General features: G+C 45.0%; 1 protein-coding gene across 1 annotated transcript in view; it reads right to left on the reverse strand.

The window, feature by feature from the left end:
- Positions 1-25,011, reverse strand: part of LOC124719628 (voltage-gated potassium channel subunit beta-2) — a 1,342,624-nt gene that overhangs the window by 32,135 nt on the left and 1,285,478 nt on the right. The window contains exons 10-11 of the mRNA XM_047244844.1: positions 21,653-21,750; positions 16,069-16,116 (exon numbers count right to left, since the gene is read on the reverse strand). Coding sequence (XP_047100800.1) covers positions 16,069-16,116; positions 21,653-21,750 — 146 coding nt within the window. The remainder of the gene's footprint in view (positions 1-16,068; positions 16,117-21,652; positions 21,751-25,011) is intronic.

Raw genomic sequence — 25,011 nt, forward strand, 5'->3', positions numbered from 1 at the left:
AGCTCATTGGCTGAGTGCCTGTGGACAGAGGTGGCCTACCAGCTTGTGTATGTGGTACAGGGCTGTCTGGTGGGAAGTCTACACTTCAAGTATCTTTCACGAGTATGTTGAGATGTGGATGTGGGCACCCTTACCCCAAGGGGGGCCTTGCAATTGGGCCATAGCGTTTACGATCACAGTTCATTGGCTGAGAGCCTGTGAACAGGGGTGGCCTACCAGCTTCCACATGTGCAACATGGCTGTCTGGTGGGACGTCTACACTTCAAGTACCTGTTCATGAGCATGGTGAGAGGTGGATGTGGGCACCCTTACCGCATGGAGTGCATTCGAACAGCGTGGGTACAGGTGGGCAAGGGTGGGCAAATGGCTGACTGGGGGCCCTTGGAATTGGGCCGTAGCGTTTACGATCACAGCTCATTGGCTGAGTGCCTGTGGACAGAGGTGGCCTACCAGCTTGTGTATGTGGTACAGGGCTGTCTGGTGGGAAGTCTACACTTCAAGTATCTTTCACGAGTATGTTGAGATGTGGATGTGGGCACCCTTACCCCAAGGGGGGCCTTGCAATTGGGCCATAGCGTTTACGATCACAGTTCATTGGCTGAGAGCCTGTGAACAGGGGTGGCCTACCAGCTTCCACATGTGCAACATGGCTGTCTGGTGGGACGTCTACACTTCAAGTACCTGTTCATGAGCATGGTGAGAGGTGGATGTGGGCACCCTTACCGCATGGAGCGCATTGGAACAGCGTGGGTACAGGTGGGCAAAGGTGGGCAAACGGCTGACTGGGGGCCCTTGGAATTGGGCCGTAGCGTTTACGATCACAGCTCATTGGCTGAGTGCCTGTGGACAGAGGTGGCCTACCAGCTTGTGTATGTGGTACAGGGCTGTCTGGTGGGAAGTCTACACTTCAAGTATCTTTCACGAGTATGTTGAGATGTGGATGTGGGCACCCTTACCCCAAGGGGGGCCTTGCAATTGGGCCATAGCGTTTACGATCACAGTTCATTGGCTGAGAGCCTGTGAACAGGGGTGGCCTACCAGCTTCCACATGTGCAACATGGCTGTCTGGTGGGACGTCTACACTTCAAGTACCTGTTCATGAGCATGGTGAGAGGTGGATGTGGGCACCCTTACCGCATGGAGCGCATTGGAACAGCGTGGGTACAGGTGGGCAAAGGTGGGCAAACGGCTGACTGGGGGCCCTTGGAATTGGGCCGTAGCGTTTACGATCACAGCTCATTGGCTGAGTGCCTGTGGACAGAGGTGGCCTACCAGCTTGTGTATGTGGTACAGGGCTGTCTGGTGGGAAGTCTACACTTCAAGTATCTTTCACGAGTATGTTGAGATGTGGATGTGGGCACCCTTACCCCAAGGGGGGCCTTGCAATTGGGCCATAGCGTTTACGATCACAGTTCATTGGGTGAAAGCCTGTGAACAGGGGTGGCCTACCAGCTTCCACATGTGCAACATGGCTGTCTGGTGGGACGTCTACACTTCAAGTACCTGTTCATGAGCATGGTGAGAGGTGGATGTGGGCACCCTTACCGCATGGAGTGCATTCGAACAGCGTGGGTACAGGTGGGCAAGGGTGGGCAAATGGCTGACTGGGGGCCCTTGGAATTGGGCCGTAGCGTTTACGATCACAGCTCATTGGCTGAGTGCCTGTGGACAGAGGTGGCCTACCAGCTTGTGTATGTGGTACAGGGCTGTCTGGTGGGAAGTCTACACTTCAAGTATCTTTCACGAGTATGTTGAGATGTGGATGTGGGCACCCTTACCCCAAGGGGGGCCTTGCAATTGGGCCATAGCGTTTACGATCACAGTTCATTGGCTGAGAGCCTGTGAACAGGGGTGGCCTACCAGCTTCCACATGTGCAACATGGCTGTCTGGTGGGACGTCTACACTTCAAGTACCTGTTCATGAGCATGGTGAGAGGTGGATGTGGGCACCCTTACCGCATGGAGCGCATTGGAACAGCGTGGGTACAGGTGGGCAAAGGTGGGCAAACGGCTGACTGGGGGCCCTTGGAATTGGGCCGTAGCGTTTACGATCACAGCTCATTGGCTGAGTGCCTGTGGACAGAGGTGGCCTACCAGCTTGTGTATGTGGTACAGGGCTGTCTGGTGGGAAGTCTACACTTCAAGTATCTTTCACGAGTATGTTGAGATGTGGATGTGGGCACCCTTACCCCAAGGGGGGCCTTGCAATTGGGCCATAGCGTTTACGATCACAGTTCATTGGGTGAAAGCCTGTGAACAGGGGTGGCCTACCAGCTTCCACATGTGCAACATGGCTGTCTGGTGGGACGTCTACACTTCAAGTACCTGTTCATGAGCATGGTGAGAGGTGGATGTGGGCACCCTTACCGCATGGAGTGCATTCGAACAGCGTGGGTACAGGTGGGCAAGGGTGGGCAAATGGCTGACTGGGGGCCCTTGGAATTGGGCCGTAGCGTTTACGATCACAGCTCATTGGCTGAGTGCCTGTGGACAGAGGTGGCCTACCAGCTTGTGTATGTGGTACAGGGCTGTCTGGTGGGAAGTCTACACTTCAAGTATCTTTCACGAGTATGTTGAGATGTGGATGTGGGCACCCTTACCCCAAGGGGGGCCTTGCAATTGGGCCATAGCGTTTACGATCACAGTTCATTGGCTGAGAGCCTGTGAACAGGGGTGGCCTACCAGCTTCCACATGTGCAACATGGCTGTCTGGTGGGACGTCTACACTTCAAGTACCTGTTCATGAGCATGGTGAGAGGTGGATGTGGGCACCCTTACCGCATGGAGTGCATTCGAACAGCGTGGGTACAGGTGGGCAAGGGTGGGCAAATGGCTGACTGGGGGCCCTTGGAATTGGGCCGTAGCGTTTACGATCACAGCTCATTGGCTGAGTGCCTGTGGACAGAGGTGGCCTACCAGCTTGTGTATGTGGTACAGGGCTGTCTGGTGGGAAGTCTACACTTCAAGTATCTTTCACGAGTATGTTGAGATGTGGATGTGGGCACCCTTACCCCAAGGGGGACCTTGCAATTGGGCCATAGCGTTTACGATCACAGTTCATTGGGTGAAAGCCTGTGAACAGGGGTGGCCTACCAGCTTCCACATGTGCAACATGGCTGTCTGGTGGGAAGTCTACACTTCAAGTACCTGTTCATGAGCATGATGAGAGGTGGATGTGGGCACCCTTACCGCATGGAGCGCATTGGAACAGCGTGGGTACAGGTGGGCAAAGGTGGGCAAACGGCTGACTGGGGGCCCTTGGAATTGGGCCGTAGCGTTTACGATCACAGCTCATTGGCTGAGTGCCTGTGGACAGAGGTGGCCTACCAGCTTGTGTATGTGGTACAGGGCTGTCTGGTGGGAAGTCTACACTTCAAGTATCTTTCACGAGTATGTTGAGATGTGGATGTGGGCACCCTTACCCCAAGGGGGGCCTTGCAATTGGGCCATAGCGTTTACGATCACAGTTCATTGGCTGAGAGCCTGTGAACAGGGGTGGCCTACCAGCTTCCACATGTGCAACATGGCTGTCTGGTGGGACGTCTACACTTCAAGTACCTGTTCATGAGCATGGTGAGAGGTGGATGTGGGCACCCTTACCGCATGGAGTGCATTCGAACAGCGTGGGTACAGGTGGGCAAGGGTGGGCAAATGGCTGACTGGGGGCCCTTGGAATTGGGCCGTAGCGTTTACGATCACAGCTCATTGGCTGAGTGCCTGTGGACAGAGGTGGCCTACCAGCTTGTGTATGTGGTACAGGGCTGTCTGGTGGGAAGTCTACACTTCAAGTATCTTTCACGAGTATGTTGAGATGTGGATGTGGGCACCCTTACCCCAAGGGGGGCCTTGCAATTGGGCCATAGCGTTTACGATCACAGTTCATTGGCTGAGAGCCTGTGAACAGGGGTGGCCTACCAGCTTCCACATGTGCAACATGGCTGTCTGGTGGGACGTCTACACTTCAAGTACCTGTTCATGAGCATGGTGAGAGGTGGATGTGGGCACCCTTACCGCATGGAGCGCATTGGAACAGCGTGGGTACAGGTGGGCAAAGGTGGGCAAACGGCTGACTGGGGGCCCTTGGAATTGGGCCGTAGCGTTTACGATCACAGCTCATTGGCTGAGTGCCTGTGGACAGAGGTGGCCTACCAGCTTGTGTATGTGGTACAGGGCTGTCTGGTGGGAAGTCTACACTTCAAGTATCTTTCACGAGTATGTTGAGATGTGGATGTGGGCACCCTTACCCCAAGGGGGGCCTTGCAATTGGGCCATAGCGTTTACGATCACAGTTCATTGGCTGAGAGCCTGTGAACAGGGGTGGCCTACCAGCTTCCACATGTGCAACATGGCTGTCTGGTGGGACGTCTACACTTCAAGTACCTGTTCATGAGCATGGTGAGAGGTGGATGTGGGCACCCTTACCGCATGGAGTGCATTCGAACAGCGTGGGTACAGGTGGGCAAGGGTGGGCAAATGGCTGACTGGGGGCCCTTGGAATTGGGCCGTAGCGTTTACGATCACAGCTCATTGGCTGAGTGCCTGTGGACAGAGGTGGCCTACCAGCTTGTGTATGTGGTACAGGGCTGTCTGGTGGGAAGTCTACACTTCAAGTATCTTTCACGAGTATGTTGAGATGTGGATGTGGGCACCCTTACCCCAAGGGGGGCTTGCAATTGGGCCATAGCGTTTACGATCACAGTTCATTGGGTGAAAGCCTGTGAACAGGGGTGGCCTACCAGCTTCCACATGTGCAACATGGCTGTCTGGTGGGAAGTCTACACTTCAAGTACCTGTTCATGAGCATGATGAGAGGTGGATGTGGGCACCCTTACCGCATGGAGCGCATTGGAACAGCGTGGGTACAGGTGGGCAAAGGTGGGCAAACGGCTGACTGGGGGCCCTTGGAATTGGGCCGTAGCGTTTACGATCACAGCTCATTGGCTGAGTGCCTGTGGACAGAGGTGGCCTACCAGCTTGTGTATGTGGTACAGGGCTGTCTGGTGGGAAGTCTACACTTCAAGTATCTTTCACGAGTATGTTGAGATGTGGATGTGGGCACCCTTACCCCAAGGGGGGCCTTGCAATTGGGCCATAGCGTTTACGATCACAGTTCATTGGCTGAGAGCCTGTGAACAGGGGTGGCCTACCAGCTTCCACATGTGCAACATGGCTGTCTGGTGGGACGTCTACACTTCAAGTACCTGTTCATGAGCATGGTGAGAGGTGGATGTGGGCACCCTTACCGCATGGAGTGCATTCGAACAGCGTGGGTACAGGTGGGCAAGGGTGGGCAAATGGCTGACTGGGGGCCCTTGGAATTGGGCCGTAGCGTTTACGATCACAGCTCATTGGCTGAGAGCCTATGAACAGGGGTGGCCAGCCAGCTTCCACATGTGCAATATGGTCATCTGGTGGGAAGTCAACACTTCAAGTACCTGTTTACGAGTATGTTGAGAGGTGGATGTGGGCACCCATACCCTATGGAGTGCATCGGTACAGCATGGGTGCAGATGGACAAGGGTGGGCAAACAGCTGACATGGGGGTCTTGGTATTGGGCTGTAGCGTTTATGATCACAATTCATTGGCTGAAAGCCTGTGAACAGGGGTGGCCAACCAGCTTGTGCATGTGCAACATGGCTGTCTGGTGGGAAGTCTACACTTCAAGTACCTGTTCACGAGTATGTTGAGAGGTGGATGTGGGCACCCTTACCCCATGGAGCGCACTGGAACAGCCTAGTATATGGGATGGCTGTAGGAGTGTCTGTGTCGTTCCGTTTTCATGTTTTTGGATTCCAGAGGTGTTAAAAAGCTGGGAAGACCATAGTCTACTGTACGATACTGCAGTGCCTGTGTTGTTCATCAGTATTGTGCAACATTATGTCAGACATGCACTGTTATAAAATACGTGAAATGCATTTTCTGTCGCGAATATGAACAACCATCAGTGGAATGATGGAATGACGAAAATGGTTTACAGCGTAAGGAAGTTTGCGATAAGTGGCAAAACTGGGCTCGCACCCCAGTCCAGCATAAATATCAGTATGGTCATTCCATTATACAGCTGATGGTCATCCAACTGCAAATATATTTCATTTTCATCTATGATATCCCAAAATTAATCATTGGCTAGGTTCGACAACTGAATATACAGAGTGAACCCAAACTCCAATGACAGCATTTCGGAAGCTATTTAGTGAAATTTTCAGAGTATTTTGGTACAGAGGACACTCGGTTACCAGTCGGTCTTTACAGAGCAATAATGCTCCCAAGCTTATTCACTGACAACGAATTCCTTGATATCAGTTGTATTATTTGTAGGTATACTAGTCACCAGTGACATATGAAAATTTCTGCCGGAAGCGGTCTTCAACCCGATTTGCTACTTATCATGACTGGTCATCTTAACCACTTTGGCTGTCCATGAATCCTCTCTGGACCGACCCAAACTTCCATATGTCACACTGTCTCTATCCTTATGTCATAGTCCACTAAATTCATACCTACTGCTCGCAATATTACTTGAATTCCCGCAACAGGGGAATGAAGAAACGCGAAATCGATAGCAATGTTGTTATCATCTTATGCCCACATATATTACAAGCCTACATAGGTGTATAATGACACAGTATTTCTCTTGATTCCCCGTTTTTCCACTCTCCCTGTTCCGGAATCCAAATAATACTGCTAGCAGTAGGTAATGAATTTAGTGGACTACAATATAAGAACAGAGACAGTGTGACATATCGAAGTTTGGTTAGATTTAGGGAGCGTGCACGAATACTCAAAGTGGTTGAGCGAAGCACTCGCAATAATTGGGAAATCTGGGTCCGAGTACTGTTCCGGCACAAATTTTCATATATCACTGTTGGACAGTAGACCTGTGACTAATGTAGAAAATGACAAGGAATTCGTGATCAGCAAAAAAATCTTGCAGTATTTCGTAAGGTTGTGGCTTGTCACCAGTGTGTGTGTTCTTTCAGACATACATGTGTACACTAATAGTGTTCTTATGATTTATTCAGTATATTATCCCAATTGTCTTTATTCCTCTGACAATAATTTCACAATAGTGTAAACGCCTGTCACGTGCAAACTACAGAATAACTAAAACATACTGAGACATTGTTCGTGTCGCTGATGGAACAGCTCAGCATATCATCATCACGTTGTTTTCCTTTTTAATTCAGTAAATGCATACACAAGGTACATGTCGGACAACTCTCCAACAGTAAGCCTATCCGTGCTGCTGTGTATTGCCATGAACGTAGAAGTAACATTGCTGGAAAAACAAATCTAAGAAAGGACTGAGCAGTGCTGAATGCAAGCTTGAGGTAAAAAGAGTATCGTGGGCATAATGGCTGTCAACAGTGGGTACCTGACAGAATGGGCCGAGTTTGTTTCCAAATAAGGCATATAGCATATGACATCAACATTTATACTGCTGCAAACATATTTTCAGTGCAGTACAGATGCCAACATAAATAGGGGTAAGAAATCAAACGAAATGCAACTGCTATGTAGCGAACCAGTGCAGGCTACACATCCTTCAAACTAAAATGCTCAGAAACACATCTGCACTTTTCTCAGTGTGAAGTGTATAGTTGATGTAAACTGTTCATGATGGCAATTTAGTGACGCTGTCGTGAAAGGGTATAATGCCATCCTTTGAATGTGATTCGGGTGGTTTATCAAAAAGTAAAGTCGTATGTCACTGAAAGTGTATAGGTCGCCACACCCACAGTCAGATGACATACAAGCTTTCTAGGTGGAGAACCCCTCATGTTGTAAAATGCAGGGTGAGCACAAAGTCCTACCCTCATTATAAAAATGTATAACATAATAAGTTACATAGGTTAGTGTTACTAGTTGTGTGACCAATAGATGGCGCTAGTGCTCCACAACACCGACGCGGTCTGTTAGGTCACGTTAGTTGCTGGCGAAATGGCGTCGAAGCTGGAGGAAGCGCAATGTGTGCTTTGGTTTCACGAAACGAAATCGCCCATTCTAACATTCTGCGTGGTGTCTATTTGTTCTTAGTCGTGTCTCCCTACCACTTTCGCGCAACGACGCTCTGAGCGTGTTTTTTAGGGAATTGACTAGTTTGAACCTGGGACCTGTTGCTGGTAAGGAGACGACAGACCACACATGACACGTAGAGTTCAGAAGAGTTCAATGAGACTAGCGATGATATAACCAAATACTTAATGATTTCAGCGTCAGCTCCACTGCACTCCTTGTAAAAGAATCTTAATACTAACTAAATTTAGTGGAAGGGGTTCAAGGCTTTTCTATTTTTAGTTAGCTGGTAAAATAAAGTCGAAAAAGCAGTTAAGTTTACCATTGGAAATTTTATTCTACTCACAAAACATTGTTTATAAATTGCACTATTGATAAAAGGAGCCGGTCGGAGTGGCCGAGCGGTTCTAGGCGCTACAGTCTGGAACCGCGTGACCGCTACGGTCGCAGGTTCGAATTCTGCCTCGGGCATGGATGTGTGTGATGTCCTTAGGTTAGTTAGGTTTAAGTAGTTCTAAGTTCTAGGGGACTGATGACCTCAGACGTTATGTCCCATAGTGCTCAGAGCCTATTGATAAAAGGAAATGTTTTAATATAGGATGATAAAAACCAACTGCGTCCAACAAAAATGTGAACGAATATTCCCTGAATGGGTTTCCAAGTTCTACAATGGATCGAAGGATGACCTATGCCATATCACATCTATAATCTAGGTTTAAATTAAGTTTCACAAAAGAGAAAACTATGAAAATGGTCTACAGTGACCCTCAATTATCGTTAATTACTTATCTAACTTGTCGTAAATTACAGTGGCTGATGTGGCTTCTCAATAACTATATAACAGAAAAAATCATCGCGTTTGAGATTTTTACTTCAAGTGGCAAATGTGAACACCATGAGCTTTAATTGACGATCGACACTAGTATTACGCAAAAAGGGGGTGTAACAGATGAGACTTCTGCAGTTCTGAGAGAAGCGTTATGTGCTCAAAAATGCGGCATCGTGTGCCTTCATTACCTTGTCGGTGTTCGTCAGGGGGCGACGGGCAGCACAGCTCCGCTCACCTCGCCGCCTCGGAAGCAACTCTCTCCTAACTTCTCCTTACTATAATTTACCGAAGTTGGTCTAAAAAAAAACTATCTGGCTGTGTTTTCATCTGACCAATCAGGGTCTCAATGTTAACCTTAAGCTCTGCCTACAAAAATTCTGTCTATCCAATGAGAAACGTTATACTTTTCGTGGTGGGGCAATGTTTTTAACGTTTGCAACGTAACAGAGACGCGAAAAAGACTCGCGCTAAAACTTGCAGCTGGTGTGGTCCTTTAGTGTTATCGTAAGATCTATACTGTACTTCTGGAGGACTCTATCTTTTAACATGGGCTGGGGGGTGGTCCTAACGTAACAGAGATGCGAAAAAGTCTCACGCTAAAAGTTGCGGGTGGTGTGGCCCTTTTAACGTTATCGTAAGATCTGTACTGTTCTTCAGGAGGGCTCTAGCTTTTAACATTGGCTGGGGGGTGGTCCTGACGTAACAGAGACGCGAAAAAGTTTCACGCAAAAACTTGCAGCTGGGGTGGTCCTAGTGGTTAGCTGGCAACGTGGATGTCCAGTCCGTCCCTTATCATAGGGCCTTCTAGCTTAACACGGTTCTGCTCTCGGCTTCTGTTCTCGTTTCTCCCCTCGGAACTGCGTCTGTTTCACGGTGGGAAGGTATGACATGCATTTAGGCATTCTTGTGTTAGTCTGTGGTATTCGATTTGCTCACTCGTTACTCGTATTACTTTGGTTAATTTAATGTCACGATTTATTCGGAGCTATGTGACATACTACTGGATTTGCTTATCATGTCAGGGTTTTCATGGAAGGTGTTGGATTTGCCTGACACCTTACGCCCTGAGTGTTCGGCGTAAATTTCGGGCTCCTTATGGACGTAGCCCTCCTGACGTTAAATCAGTAAAGCAAACTTTAACGAAACAGGCAGCGTTGGAGATCGTCCTCGAAGTGGCAGGCCTCGTGTGAGTGAAGCAACTGTTGATCGTGTTCGGAAATCGTTTCAACGGAGTCCGTCTAAATCAACTCGTCAAGCATCACGTGAACTTCACATACCGAAAGCAAGGGTGGTGAACATTCTTCATGAAAGGCTTAGGTTGCACGCTTACAAAGTGCAAATCGTGCAGGCCTTGCAACCGAATGATGTGCTGACACATGCTGAATTTGCAACTGAGATTCTCAACAGGATTGATTGCCCTAACGATAACTTAGAACGCATATGCTTTACCGGTTGAATCCACCTTTCATGTCAGTGGAATGATAAATAGGCTAATTGGGGTCTAGAGTCTCCACATGCTACTGAACACTTACAGCGAGAGAGCGAAAAAGTGGTTTGGTGCGGCCTCATGCATAACAAGGTTTTTGGACCGTTTTTCTTCGCGGACAAATCCATTTCCGCTAACATTTACTAAGACGTTTTGCAACAGTTCATTGCCCCGCTGTTAGAAGAATATCAACCATGGATAATTTTCCAGCAAGATGGAACACCCCTCCTTCCCCGCACTGGGCTTTGATAGTGCGTGATTTCCTAGATGAAACATTTCCGGATCGGTGGATTGGAAGGAACGCTCCAACACAATGGCCACCCCGCTTTCCGGACATACGCCCCTTGACTTTTTTCCCTGGGGCTATATCAAGGACAGAGTGTTCGCCACACCTGTTGCTGACGTCGACGAACTGAAGGATAGGATACAACCTGCTGTGGGTACCGTAACAGAACACACGTTACGAAACACCCGGTGGAAAATGGAATACCGCCTCGACGTTCTTCGAGCTACCGAGGGAGCACACGTTGAGGTTTACCAACGTAAGTGGTCTTAAAAAGCTAGTAAAGCTAACCTATGTAACGGCATCAAATGTAAATTATTACGTCAAACGGTTATTCTGTAATAAATTGTTATAATCAGGGCAAGACTTTGTGCTCACCCTGTAAATGAACTGTGATCAGATGGATAAAGCTGACATTTCGGCCACACTTTCAGTGGTCACCATCTGTGTGTGCTAATGGGGAAAATTGTGTACCATGTTGGCGAACTCTCACACACATTTAGTCATGACTCCTGTACTCGAAATAGCATCACGTCACATTTGGTTTCCTATATTGGAAGCAGTAGGAAATTTATCTTAGTTCCCTCTGGGGGAAGCAGTCTTCATATGTCTGTTGCTGCATTCACTACAATGGATGATTGCCAATCATCAGTAACTTGGATGCTGACTGCCGTGAGTAATGATTAGATATGTCACTGAAAAATGGAAATAAGCGTACGGCATTGTGGGCTGGGAGTCCCCCATTCGGGGAAGTTCGGCCGCTGAGGGCAAGTACTTATTGGATTCGACGCCACATTGGGCGACTGGCGCGCCGGATGAGGATGAAATGATGATGAGGAAAATACAACAACCAATCCCTGAGCGGAGAAAATCTCCTGCCCCAGGCGGGAATCGAACCAGGGCCCCTTGGCGTGGCATTCCGCCGCGCTGACCACTTTTTTTCCAACTTTTATTTATTTACTTATTTATTTGCATTTTGTTCGTCATTGATCGTCGTGTTTGGTCATTGCGGACGTCGCAAGACATCCTGTTCAAGTTAGGTGGTTGATCCTTCCACTCAGTTTTTTTATTACAGCGGCCAACCAGCTCTCTGACCAAACACGCTGAGCTACCGTGCCGGCACCACTCAGCTAACGGCGGCGGTGTAGATACGTCATTGATGACTTGGAGACTTTCATTATGAATTAAGTCCAAAAAGCTGATTCTTTTTTTTTTTTTTGAGATGTTTATTTAATCACGACAGGCCTGTTTCAGCACTATTGCCATCATCAGGCGATCTGAAAGTAATGGTTTTATTATATACTATTTTCTAGGGCAGACGGTAGCCTACTTGTCATTTATGAAATTGACAACTATACATTTATGGAATTCTTAACTTCCTATAACATCGGTGGTTAGTCACTTAAGCGTTTTTGTTACGTCTTTTAAAGTTATTTTATCACGTAGCTTTCATAGGCTATCTGTTTTGCAAGTTATAGCCTGAATTTTATTTGTTGTGTGTGACAATTTTTTGTTCGACGTTTAACCAACGATGTTATAAGTTAACATCAGAGCAGTTACTTATCGATTTTCCTTAGTTACCGTGTTGTTTATTTTTATCTGTGAATGTGTGGTTGGTTTGGCTTAGCTTATGTCTTTGCTCGTTTATCCGTTTTCATGATCGATGATTTGAATAAAGTTTTCTATATAGTGTTTATGTTTTAGATCTAATTGCTCGTGGTGTATTTATTGTGGATATTTGTGTGCATTCATCGATCATGAAAACGGATGAACAACCAAAGACGTATGCTAAGCCGAACCAATCACAAATTCACAGATAAAAATAAACAAGACGGTAACTAAGGGAAATCGATAAGTAACTGCTCTGATGTAAACTTATAACATCGTTGGTTAAAGGTCAAACAAAAAATTGTCACACACAACAAATAAAATTCAGGCTATAACATCCAACAAATATAGCCTATGAAAGCTACGTCATAAAATAACTTTAAAAGACGTAAGAAAAACGCTTAAGTGACTAACCAGCGATGTTATAGGTAAGTCAGAATTCCATGAATGTATGGTTGTCAATTTCATATATGACAAGTAGGGGGACTAGTGCAGCAGGGGATACAACCCGTCGGCTTTGAACAATGACGTCACAAGTCGCCAGAGAGCATGTATTACAGAGATGAAAGAGCTGAGGAGAATGTTGAGAAACAAAGGAATGCGAGAGAGATAAACATTGATCTTGTCAAAAGAATAAGTGTTTTTTGACTTAAAAAAAAAAATCTCACGAGATAGAATAAACTGATCCTACTTTATCAATCTATATCTTGTCAAAAGCCGAGAAGCGATTGTTCTTAATGTTCTAGCTCCCTGCAGTACGTAATAAGTGGTTTTTGACTTTTTAAAAAAAAAATCTCACGAGATACAATAAACTGATCCTACTTTATTAAGGAGCTCCCTTCAGTACCTAATAAGTGTTTTTTGACTTTTTTAAAAAAAAAATCTCACGAGATAGAATAAACTGATCCTACTTTATTAAGCAATATCTTGTCAAAAGCCGAGAAGCGATTTTTCATAGTGTTCTAGCTCCCTTCAGTACGTAATAAGAGTTTTTTGGCTTTTTTTAAAAAAAATCTCACGAGATAGAATAAACTGATCCTACTTTATTAAGCAATATTTTGTCAAAAGCCGAGAAGCGATTCTTCTTAGTGTTCTAGCTCCCTTCAGTACGTAATAAGAGTTTTTTGGCTTTTTTTTAAAAAAAATCTCACGTGATAGAATAAACTGATCCTACTTCATTACGCAATCAGTAAAGAAACGAAACTGAAACATAACAGCAAAAGCACCCAATATCAAGCGATCGCTTTTAGACTTACATTCAATTATTTTAATGACAGTGCTTATTAGAACACAGAACTGCTTTATTATCTATGCCTCGAAGTGAAGACATTACGATCTATGACTAAGGAATGACGTCATTGTTCAAAGCCGACGGGTTGTATCCCCTGCTGCACTAGACCCCAAGTAGGCTACCGTCTGCCCTAGAAAACAGTATATAATAAAACCATTGCTTTCGCATAGCCTGATTATGGCAATAGTGCTGAAACAGGCCTGCCGTGATTAAATAAACATCTCAAAAACAGAAGCAGCTTTTTGGACTTAATTCATAATGTCTTTACACGACATATATCGAGCTGCAGGCCCATTGGAAACAAAAATTTGAGACTTCCGGTGGAAGGTTCAGCCATCTAATTTGAAAGATTCTCCTTCGTCATGCTGCATGGCACCATTCCATCATAAAGTGTGAGTGTTGCGTTGTAAGTCCATCTGTCGAGTGAAGTGACTATGGAGAGTGCATGTGGAATTTTAGTGTTGTATTTGTGATGTTAAGGATGAAAGTGAAGGACTGAAGTGTACAAGTTACTCTTTTGGAACAAGAGCTGGGGGGATGTTGACAGATGGGTCTACATCAACTCTGCGACAGACCCTCACTCCATCAGGCACTGTGACGAAATTTAGAATTTAGCACAAGGCATTTGTGCAAAGCCTGGTGATCATGAACTGTCCCATAGCACCTTTCCTCAACTTGTTGCACAAATACTGGCACTGAGAATTTCTTCCACCATCGTAACCAACTGTTACCTACACTTCATGCTCAATCATACAATCGTATATTAGTGATTTGGTTATGGAGTCACTTAGCAGTGACACTTGCTCATCAGCAAATTGGAAATATCCTTAATAGTGTGTAATTTTTTTGCCATAGACCATAACAGACACCCCCCGTGGGACACTCCCATTATGAAGTTTTTAATTTTGCCACATATTTGTTGAGATCAAAGCTCTAATCTTTGGAACCGTATTCTCTAGGTATTTGGTACCACACTTTTACATTAATATCAGAATTACATAAGTACGAGGGTCACTCCAAAATAAATGCACACTATTTTTGTAAAAATACAGTTTTCACTCTGCATCTGTCAAAGTTTTACAGTGTGTAGATACATCCTTCCCGCTTGTTTTCAAACTTAGTTCAACCTGTTCCCGTGAGCGCCGCCGTCACAGCATGTCTTCAAGATGGCTGCTACACTTGACGTTCGTCAGAAGCAACGTGCTGTCATAGAATTTCTGTGCTGTGAAAACGAGACAGTGGGAAACATCCACAAGAGGTTGAAAAAGGTGTACGGAGATGCTGCTGTCGATCGCAGTACATTTAGTCGGTGGGCAAGCAGGTTACGTGATGAAAGCGGGCACGGCAATATTGAGGATTGTCCTCGCAGCGGCAGGCCTCGTACTGCATACACTCCAGACAATGTGCAGAGAGTTGACGAATTGGTGACTGCTGACAGACGCATCACAGTGAACGAATTGTCACGCTACGTTGGGATAGGGGAAGGAAGTGGTTGCAGAGTACTGAAAGTGTTGACGTGAAAAAAGGTTTTACCATGTGGGTTCCCAGGATGTTGGCAATGGGTCACAAAGAAACAAGAAAAACGGCATGGAGCGAACTTTTGGAACAGTACGAGAATGGTGGAGATGAATTTCTTGGAAGAATTGTGACAGGTGATGAAACATGGCTCCATCAATTTCACCAGAGACGAAGAGGCAATCAATGGAGTGGCATCATGCAAATTCACCCAAGAAAAAAAAATTCAAAACCACACCTTCTGCCGGAAAAGTTACGGCTACTGTGTTTCTCGATTCCGAAGGACTCTTCCTTGTGGTCATCGTGCCAAGTGGAACCACCATAAATTCTGATGCATGTGTGAAGACACTGAAGAAACTTCAAGCTCGACTGAGTCGTGTTTGACCACTTCGGCAAAAGCAGGATGTTTTGCTGTTGCAGGAGAATGCACAGCCACATGTCAGTCAAAAAACCATGGAAGCGATCACAAAACTCGGATGGACAACACTGAAACACCCGCCTTACAGTCCTGACCTGGCTCCATGTGACTATCATCTCTTCGGGAAACTGAAAGACTCTCTTCGTGGAACAAGGTTTGAAGATGATGACTCCCTTGTGCACGCTGCCAAACAGTGGCTCCAACAGGTTGGTCCAGAATTTTACCGTGCGGGTATACAGGCGCTGGTTCCAAGATGGCGTAAGGCAGTTGAGAGGGATGGAAATTATGTGGGGAAATGAAAATATTGTTTCTAAAGGATGTATCTACACACTGTAAAACTCTCAAACGTAGAATAAAAGATGGATTTTTTAAAAATATAATGTGCATTTTTTTTTTGGAGTGACCGTCGTATTATTGCATACTTTACATTTTCTAGGGATACACGAAACAAATAGGCACATCAACAGTTTGTACAGATCTGGAAGGAAGCATGCTTCACAGGTAACAGGAAATGTTATTCGCTAAACATGGCAGCTCACAGTACTCAGGCCACAAGCATATCTATGAGGCTACAGGGGAACCAACTACGTCTGAAAAGGAGCGAACAATGTTTGGTCTGACCTCTTTCTGCGTCTCGTCCTCTGTCCAGCTGAAGGAGGAGTACTTGTTCTGAAACAACACAAAACAACACGCGATGCACACAGTAGGGCCGTGTAGGCAAGTACTATACACTATGGAGGAGCACAGGAAACTGCTATCAACAACACTCAACTCTACAGGGTAACTGTACATGGAGAAATAATGAGCTAGATGCAGGTGTTATGCACTGGAGAAACAATTTGCAGTATTAAAGGTTGAGCATTTGACTACCAAATGGTTTATGCATAGAAGGAACATCAAGAAAAAGGGGATCATCTCAATGTATTTACAGAAATTGTACACTGAAGCACAAAAAAATTCTTTTACGTTATATGTCATTCTGGATGCCAATTAAAGTCTTATGGTTCTTCTAATATTTACAAGCGTCTTTTTATGTGATCCTTGCGCCTCGTGGAGATGAAAATGAAGGACAAATATAGAATATATATAAAAATTTATCAGGTTACCCTCCATTCAGTTGCACGCAGCGTCTGTTACATTGAGTTGTAAATAATAGATTTCAGCTATCAGTCGTCCTTTTGAAATTTTATTGGCAGATCTAGATTTCAGCTATTCATTGAGTATTCAATGAACTGTGGATGAAGCCCGACCAACAGGCATTACATGCATTGATCAAAAATGATAGTGCATTGAGAACGGCTAGTTTCTAGCTCAAATCTAGATCTGCCAATAAAATTTCAAAACGACGACCGATAGCTGAAATCTATTATTTACAAATAAAACTATATTATATACTTTGTATTATATTGTACAGGGTGTCCCAGCTATCTTGTCCACCCAAAATAACTCTGGAACAATAACAGCTATTGGAAAACGACTTTCACCGGTATCAATGTAGGGCTGGGGCCCATGAATGTACATATTTGGAAACATTGTAAAACGAAAGCATATGTGTTTTTAACACAAACTTATGTTTTTTTTTTTTTTTAAATGGACCTCCTATATCTTTTCTTCAGCAATCCACAGCATGACAAAGCACATACAGAATGGCGTTGATTGCATCGCAATATTCCATTACATCGCGAGATATTGAGACGCGAAGTTGACGCTTGAAACACCCGACATGCGCTGCTAGCGCACGTCCTGAGGCTCAGGCGTGAACCCCATGCTGCCCGTAATCGCAGCAGGATGGCAGCAGACCGTATTATTCGTTTCGGACCTCTTGATAAGTATGGAGGTGTCATTACACATGTCAATCACATCGCGATTACGGGCAGCATGGGGTTCACGCCTGAGCCTCAGGACGTGCGCTAGCAGCGCATCTCGGGTGTTTCAAGCGTCAACTTCGCGTCTCAATATCTCGCGATGTAATTGGAATATTGCGATGCAATCAACGCCATTGTGTATGTGCTTTGTCATGCTATGGTTTGCTGAAGAAAAAATATAGGAGGTCCATTTAAAAAAAAACATATGTTTGTGTTAAAATACACATATGCTTTCGTTTTAGAATGTTTCCAAATATGTACATTCATGGACCCCAGCCCTACATTGATACCGGTGAAAGTCGTCTTCCAATAGCTGTTATTGTTCCAGAGATATTTTGGGTGGACAAGATAGCTGGGACACCCTGTATATTAATAAAACAAATTAAAGTTATTGACATGCCTTGGTTTCATTTACTACTAATCCCTGCTGTCTTCAGAATATCAAAAGGTGTGTTCCAGTAAACACTGTCAAAATCGTCTTCTAAATCTATAAACAAAGGTCTGCCTTTCTTCAGCCTATCTTCTAAGATACTTAGTACAGTCAGTATTGCCTTGTGTATTCTTACATTTCTCCATAAGCCCAACTGATCTACCCCAAAGTTGGTTTCTACTAGTCTACCTACTCATCTGTAAATATTTCGTGCCAGTATTTAGCAACCATGACGTACTAGGCTGTTTGGCTTCACACCTGTCAACACATACCTTCTTTGGAATTGTCATTATGACATCCTTCTACAGGTCAGAGAATATTTAATCGAGCTCATACATCGTAGAAACCAGGTGGAATAGCTGAGATTGTTAATAACTGTTGCTCCTTTATAAAATGTTTAATCTCAGCAATGAGCATGGTGGAGTTGAAGACATATTTCTGGAGCCACACTGGAGTCTAGAGCATTCCACCAGGTATGTGAGAGCTCTCTGTAGTGTGCATTGTAAAGTAGGAAGGCTCTTAATTTTTGAATTTTCTATTTTCTCTTTGCTAACCCTTAGTTTGGCTCCATTGCACACAAAAATGAGTAGTGTGTAATTTGGGCTCAACAGCAAAATGGGAAGGCATGACCCTTGCCAATGAGAAAAAAAGAAAAATCGTATAAAATTTAATTCATTTTATATCCCAAAAAATATCGTTAGGAAGTAGTTGGTTAACCAAAACATTATTGATTGCTACTTTAATATTGATGTTGCAGTATTAATTTCAATAACAAGGAACTATTTACAGTATGTGGGAAGTAATATGACGAGAAAATCTCATTTTCCAAATAAAATTTTTAATTCTCCGACAAAATCTCGTTTCATGCTCTGTAAACTTACAGCGATACTCGGGGACAAAAAGAGGTACATACTGCGTCCGGTTTACCTGTTTTGTACGTTGTTTGTTATAGCCCTTTATGAACTCGATGCTTCTTTCAGCCACACCGTTTGCAAATTTCAGTTTAATAACCAAGTGTACAACGTTGAAGGAATTTTAATACCACAGTGATAAGTCTGTGTTAAGGAACTTAATACTCAAATCAAACCTGGAAAAAAATTGTCGTATTTTATTAGAACGACGTTATTGATGATTTATGGGATTTGGTAGATTGATGCTTGAATTTTATCAATATTTTTGTGTTATTTTACTGTATGACGATTTACTTCACTGACCATTTTCGTCTCTGATTCAAAAGACTAAATAGCATCAAAGATAGTTAAAGCGACATAGCAGGAAACAGAGGTCGTAAATGATTTTTTAATTTATGTAAAGGTGCACGAACGATGTCTCGATAGACAGTACGATATTTATTAAGGTTTGAAAATATACTGAAATCAAGGTCCCGTTGACTGATCAATAACTGACCATCTTCAGTAAAATGAAATGAAAATGTTGGCATAACATTGTTGGCCGGGAGAGCTCGTCTGGAGAGTTTAGACACCAGGTGCAAAATCTTTCTGTTTGACGTCCGTTCGCCGACTAGTGTGTCGATAAATATGAGATGAACTGGACAGGGCAACACAAACACTCAGTCCCCGTGTGAGGACGATCTCCGACCCGGTCGGGAATCGAACCCAGGACCCTGCGATCTAGAGGAAGTGGCGTTAACCACACCTAAAGGCGTGGACATCTCCAGTGGTAACGATCCTCAGAGCATTAACGTGTGCTACGTCCACAAATAACGCAAGAAATTCCATTTCTATTCACTTATGAATCTCTGACTACCTTGCAGAATATTTTTGTAGTTGCCCCCATTTTTCATACGAAGCTTCTAACTTTTTATATGTTTTCTCATCACCTGCACTGGAATTCTTAGTTTTCTCAGTACAGGATTATTTCTAAAACAGTTTGTGTAGTACTTTTATGGACAATTAACTTAACCTCAAACTGTACATCTACATCTACATCTACATTTATACTCCGCAAGCCACCCAACGGTGTGTGGCGGAGGGCACTTTACGTGCCACTGTCATTACCTCCCTCTTCTGTTCCAGTCGCGTATGGTTCGCGGGAAGAACGACTGTCTGAAAGCCTCCGTGCGCGCTCGAATCTCTCTAATTTTACATTCGTGATCTCCTCGGGAGGTATAAGTAGGGGGAAGCAATATATTCGATGCCTCTCGAAACCTGGACAGCAAGCTACACCGCGATGCAGAGCGACTCTTTTGCAGAGTCTGCCACTTGAGTTCGCTGAACATCTCCGTAACGCTATCACGGTTACCAAATAACCCTGTGACGAAACGCGCCGCTCTTCTTTGGATCTTCTCTATCTCCTCCGTCAACCCGATCTGATACAGATCCCACACTCATGAGCAATACTCAAGTATAGGTCGAACGAGTGTTTTGTAAGCCACCTCGTTTATTGATGGACTACATTTTCTAAGGACTCTCCCAATGAATCTCAGCCTGGTACCCGCCTTACCAAAATTTAATTTTATACGATCATTCCACTTCAAATCGTTCCGCACACATACTCCCAGATATTTTACAGAAGTAACTGCTACCAGTGTTTGTTCCGCTATCATATAATCATACAATAAAGGTTCCTTCTTTCTATGTATTCGCTATACATTACATTTGTCTATTTTAAGGGTCAGTTGACACTCCCTGCACCAAGTGCCTATCCGCTGCAGATCTTCCTGCATTTCGCTACAATTTTCTAATGCTGCAACTTCTCTGTATACTACAGCATCATCCGCGAAAAGCCGCATGGAACTTCCGACACTATCTACTAGGTCATTTATATGTATTGTGAAAATCAATGGTCCCATAACACTCCCCTGTGGCACGCCAGAGGTTACTTTAACGTCTGTAGACGTCTCTCCATTGATAACAACATGCTGTGTTCTGTGTGCTAAAAACTCTTCAATCCAGCCACACAGCTGGTCTGATATTTCGTAGGCTCTTACTTTGTTTATCAGACGACAGTGCGGAACTGTATCGAACGCCTTCCGGAAGTCAAGAAAAATAGCATCTACCTGGGAGCCTGTATCTAATATTTTCTGGGTCTCATGAACAAATAAAGCGAGTTGGGCCTCACACGACAGCTGTTTCCGGAATCCATGTTGATTTCTACAGAGTAGATTCTGGGTTTCCAAAAACGACATGAAATCCATTAAAGTATGTTTGACAGATTGCAGTTAACTCGTAGTCATTTCACGCGAGTAATTCTGGAGCGAAAACGTTATGTCGCATAAACAAACTGAAGACATTTATCATGCAGAGATAATACTTTGCTAATGGTGTGGCTTTTCTACACGCCAGGATAGCCGAGAGCCCTAACGCGCTGCTTCCTGTACTCGGGTAGGCGCGCCGGCCCCCGGATCGAATCCGCCCGGCGGATTAGCGACGAGGGCCGGTGAGCCGGCCAGCCTGGATGTGGTTTTTAGCCGGTTTTCCACATCCCGCTAGGTGAATACTGGGCTGGTCCCTCACGTTCCGCCTCAGTTACACGACTCGAAAACATCTGAACAAGTTCGCACTATTGCGTGGATTACACTAGACGCAGACAGCTGGGGTACACTAATTCCGTCCCAGGGGGTACGAGGCGGCGGCAGGAAGGGCATCTGGCCTCCCCTTAAAACTGACCTTGCCAAATCCGTTGTAACCACGCCGACCCTGCTATCGCTGCGGGACTATGGCGTAAGCGAAAGAAAGAAAGAAAGAAATTTTGTGGTTTTTCTATTTTTTTGTGTTTTCCGTTTTTGAAGGCTCAGAGGCACCCTTTCCCCTTTATCCCATTGAGCCGAATTGTCACACAGGTCGTTTTTCGTGGAATGTAACCAAGTTAAGGGCAACCCAGGAATAATTACTATGAATTTTGGAAAGTGCCTTATAAGGGCTGCTCTGAGTGTTGAGGGCAGACTCACCTTGAAGGAGGGCCTAGTGAAGAGAGGCATGCCGCTGTCGTCCACCTTGCCGGACACCAGCCCCATGGTGAGAGGGGACCACGCCATCAGGCCCACCCCTGCAACCAGAGCATGGCACCACGTCACCACAGCAGGTCGGTCGATTCACTACCGCACACCGTGAATATCAGCACTACCTGGCACTTCAAAGTGGCTGCAAAACTAATGGAAAATTTAATGATGTTGTTCAGTGAAAAGAGACTGAAGGAGATACTGAATACGTCAAGGGAGGCTTGGTCTATGGGGAAAGTCTTTGGCTGGTAACCAAAATGTCCTCGGTCCTTCGCTCAAACCCAGCCAGTGCTTAAATTTTAAACAAAAACCATCAGGATTGATGACAGAAGATTTTAGGTGTAATGAATCCCCCTCAATCTGCCAGCAGTCTTGTCGAACAGGGCAAAGAAGTGGAGAGAGTCTCAGGGCAATATCTTGCCCTTGCAATGGGAAACTACCCCTAAATCAGTCTATTGGAAAAAGATTCCTAACGAAGTCACCATTTGGATCTGCAGGAGAGTGCCAACTGGGAGGTAACCATGAGAAAAAGATTGTAAACTATAATCAACCCAAGGGTACACTTATCAGTGTGGATTGTCAGAAGCTGAACATGGGAGTGAAGCTAGCAAATCTGGAGAGGGAAATCTAAAGGCTCAATCTGGATATAATGGGGTAAGTGAAATGAAATGTTAACTGAATAAGTTCCAAATAATTAGTCCATTTTCACTTTTGTCATTATCATTCTGTTATTTATTTTTTTGACATATATTTTGCTTACATGCTTATTCTAACAAATTTCATAAGAATGTCTCATTGCCTTTGGTAACATACAAGTTTATTGCTGATTGGTACTCATCATCTAATATATTGTCAGTGTTGATAAACAACTATATAGTAATTTCCCAAACACTACAAATGCTGGAAACAATCTAATTGAAGTAAAATTACCACCAGCTAAGTTAGTATAGGGTGGCTGCAATGTATCCAGTGTACAGATGCATGGCTAGTGATACACGGATGAAGTGTATTAACGAACATGAGTGATCCAGGCTAGTGTCAATGAATTAATTTCATACGTAAAAACTATTTGTATTTAGAGAACCTCAAACAATTAATGTAATATCACTTTAAGTGATCAGGACCACATCACAGTGTACTATTGAGAAGTACTTTGTCACCTGCACGTCTTTCAAAATTTTCTCGCTGCTCTGGCATGCCTCTGACAGTAGCTAATCAGTGGTGTACTGTAATTATAATTCTGAGCAAAACATTTAGCCAATATTTCACTTTTGTGTGCACTTTTGTTGCTTTACAACTGGGAACCAAATGTGCACATTTACACATGCAAACATTTTGACCAGTTAGTGCTTTGTGTGGTCCCTGCCATCATCAGTTGTGAATCTGGTATGCAGCTTAATTTCACCAATATATGTGTAACCTTATTAAATGCATACTGGCCTTGTGCTGCATCCCATCTAAAGTGAGGCAAGTCAGTGTGTGCATGTCAATTATAGCGACGGGTATACTACGACAACAACAATTGTCGCATCTTATGATCGAACCCTTGTACAGAAGAGGGAAAAATTAGTCATTCTCAAAGTGAAGTTAGCAGAAATAGTTATATTCTTTTGATTTCCATACCCTAGGATTCATATACACAATACATTTCTCCCTGAGGGAGAAGTACAAAATTTTCAGAAAGTTGAGATGCACTGTCCCTTTAAAGACTAGCAGGATCACAGTACTTACTTTTTTCAATGAGAAAGCTACAACACTGAATACAAAAGGGTATGCACATTAGCAGTCTCATCTCTTTAGAGTACGGGTCACTCAGCACTTTGGAATCACCAGAAGAAATTCCTGTTGCCAGTGAAGCTATGGACATGTGCAAGCTGAAGTCTTTGGAGGAAGATTATTAATGAAACTTCCTGGCAGTTTAAAACTGTGTGCCGGACCGAGACTCGAACTCAGGACCTTCGTCTTTCGCGGGCAAGTGCCCTAGCAACTGAGCCACCCAAGCATGACTCACGCCCCGTCCTCACAGCTTTAATTCTGCCAGTACCTCGTCTCCTACCTTCCAGACTTTACAGAAGCTCTCCTGCGAACCTTGCAGGACTAGCACTCCTGGAAGAAAGGGTATTGCGGAGACATGGCTTAGCCACAGCCGAGGGGATGTTTCCAGAATGAGATTTTCACTCTGCAGCGGAGTGTGCGCTGATATGAAACTTGCTGGCAGATTAAAACTGTGTGCCCGACCGAGACTCGAACTCGGGACCTTTGCCATTCGCGGGAAAACGCTCTACCAAGCTCTGCCAGGAAGTTTCATATCAACGCACAGTCCGCTGCAGAGTGAAAATCTCATTCTGGAAACATCCCCCAGGCTGTGGCTAAGCCATGTCTCCGCAATATGCTTTCTTTCAGGAGTGCTAGTTCTGGAAGGTTCGCAGGAGAGCTTCTATAAAGCTTGGAAAGTAGGAGACGAGGTAATGGCAGAAGTAAAGCTGTGAGGAGGCTGTGTGAGTCGAGCTTGGGTAGCTCAGTTGGTAGACCACTTTCCCGTGAAAGGCAAAGGTCCCGAGTTCGAGTCTCGGTCCGGCACACAGTTTTGGTTCAAATGGGTCTGAGCACTATGGGACTTAACATCTATGGTCATCAGTCCCCTAGAACTTAGAAGTACTTAAACCTAACTAACCTAAGGACATCACACAATACACAGTATTAATCTGCCAGGAAGTTTCATATCAGTGCACACTCCGCTGCAGAGTGAAAATCTCATTCTGGTATGATTATTAATAGCTTTGGAATCGGCAGAAGAAACTCAAATGACGAGTCGAGACTAGTTATGGCCATCCATTGGTCAGCACTCGAATAGCTTTCGGCCAGTCATGACTCATTGAAATTGGGAGAGTGTCTCAGCTGAACACATTGGCGTGATGGTGACTGGATCTGATCACTACTCAAATGAACGTTATATGAGTCAAGCGAGCGTCTGGTATGTGTTATTAGCTGAAGTAGCATCGGCCATATTTGCCAAGTTTTCCCAAGCCATGCCCTCTCTCTCTGGAAGTAGCACACTGGACTCGCATTCGCGAGGACGACAGTCCAAACCCGCATCCGGCCATCCTGGTTTAGGTTTCCCATGAGTTCCCTAAATGGCCTCAGGTGGATGCCAGTGTGGTTCCTTTGAAAGGGCGCAGCTGACTTCCTTTCCCATCCTTCGCTAATCCGATCAGACCTCGCCGTTTGGTCCCTTCTCCCAAATGAACCGACCATCCACCTGTCTGGCACACCGCAGCCCAGCGCAGAGTGCTTCTCGGGTGGGTCTG

This window comes from Schistocerca piceifrons, chromosome 11 (assembly GCF_021461385.2).
Source record: "Schistocerca piceifrons isolate TAMUIC-IGC-003096 chromosome 11, iqSchPice1.1, whole genome shotgun sequence".
Taxonomy (NCBI): domain Eukaryota; kingdom Metazoa; phylum Arthropoda; class Insecta; order Orthoptera; family Acrididae; genus Schistocerca; species Schistocerca piceifrons.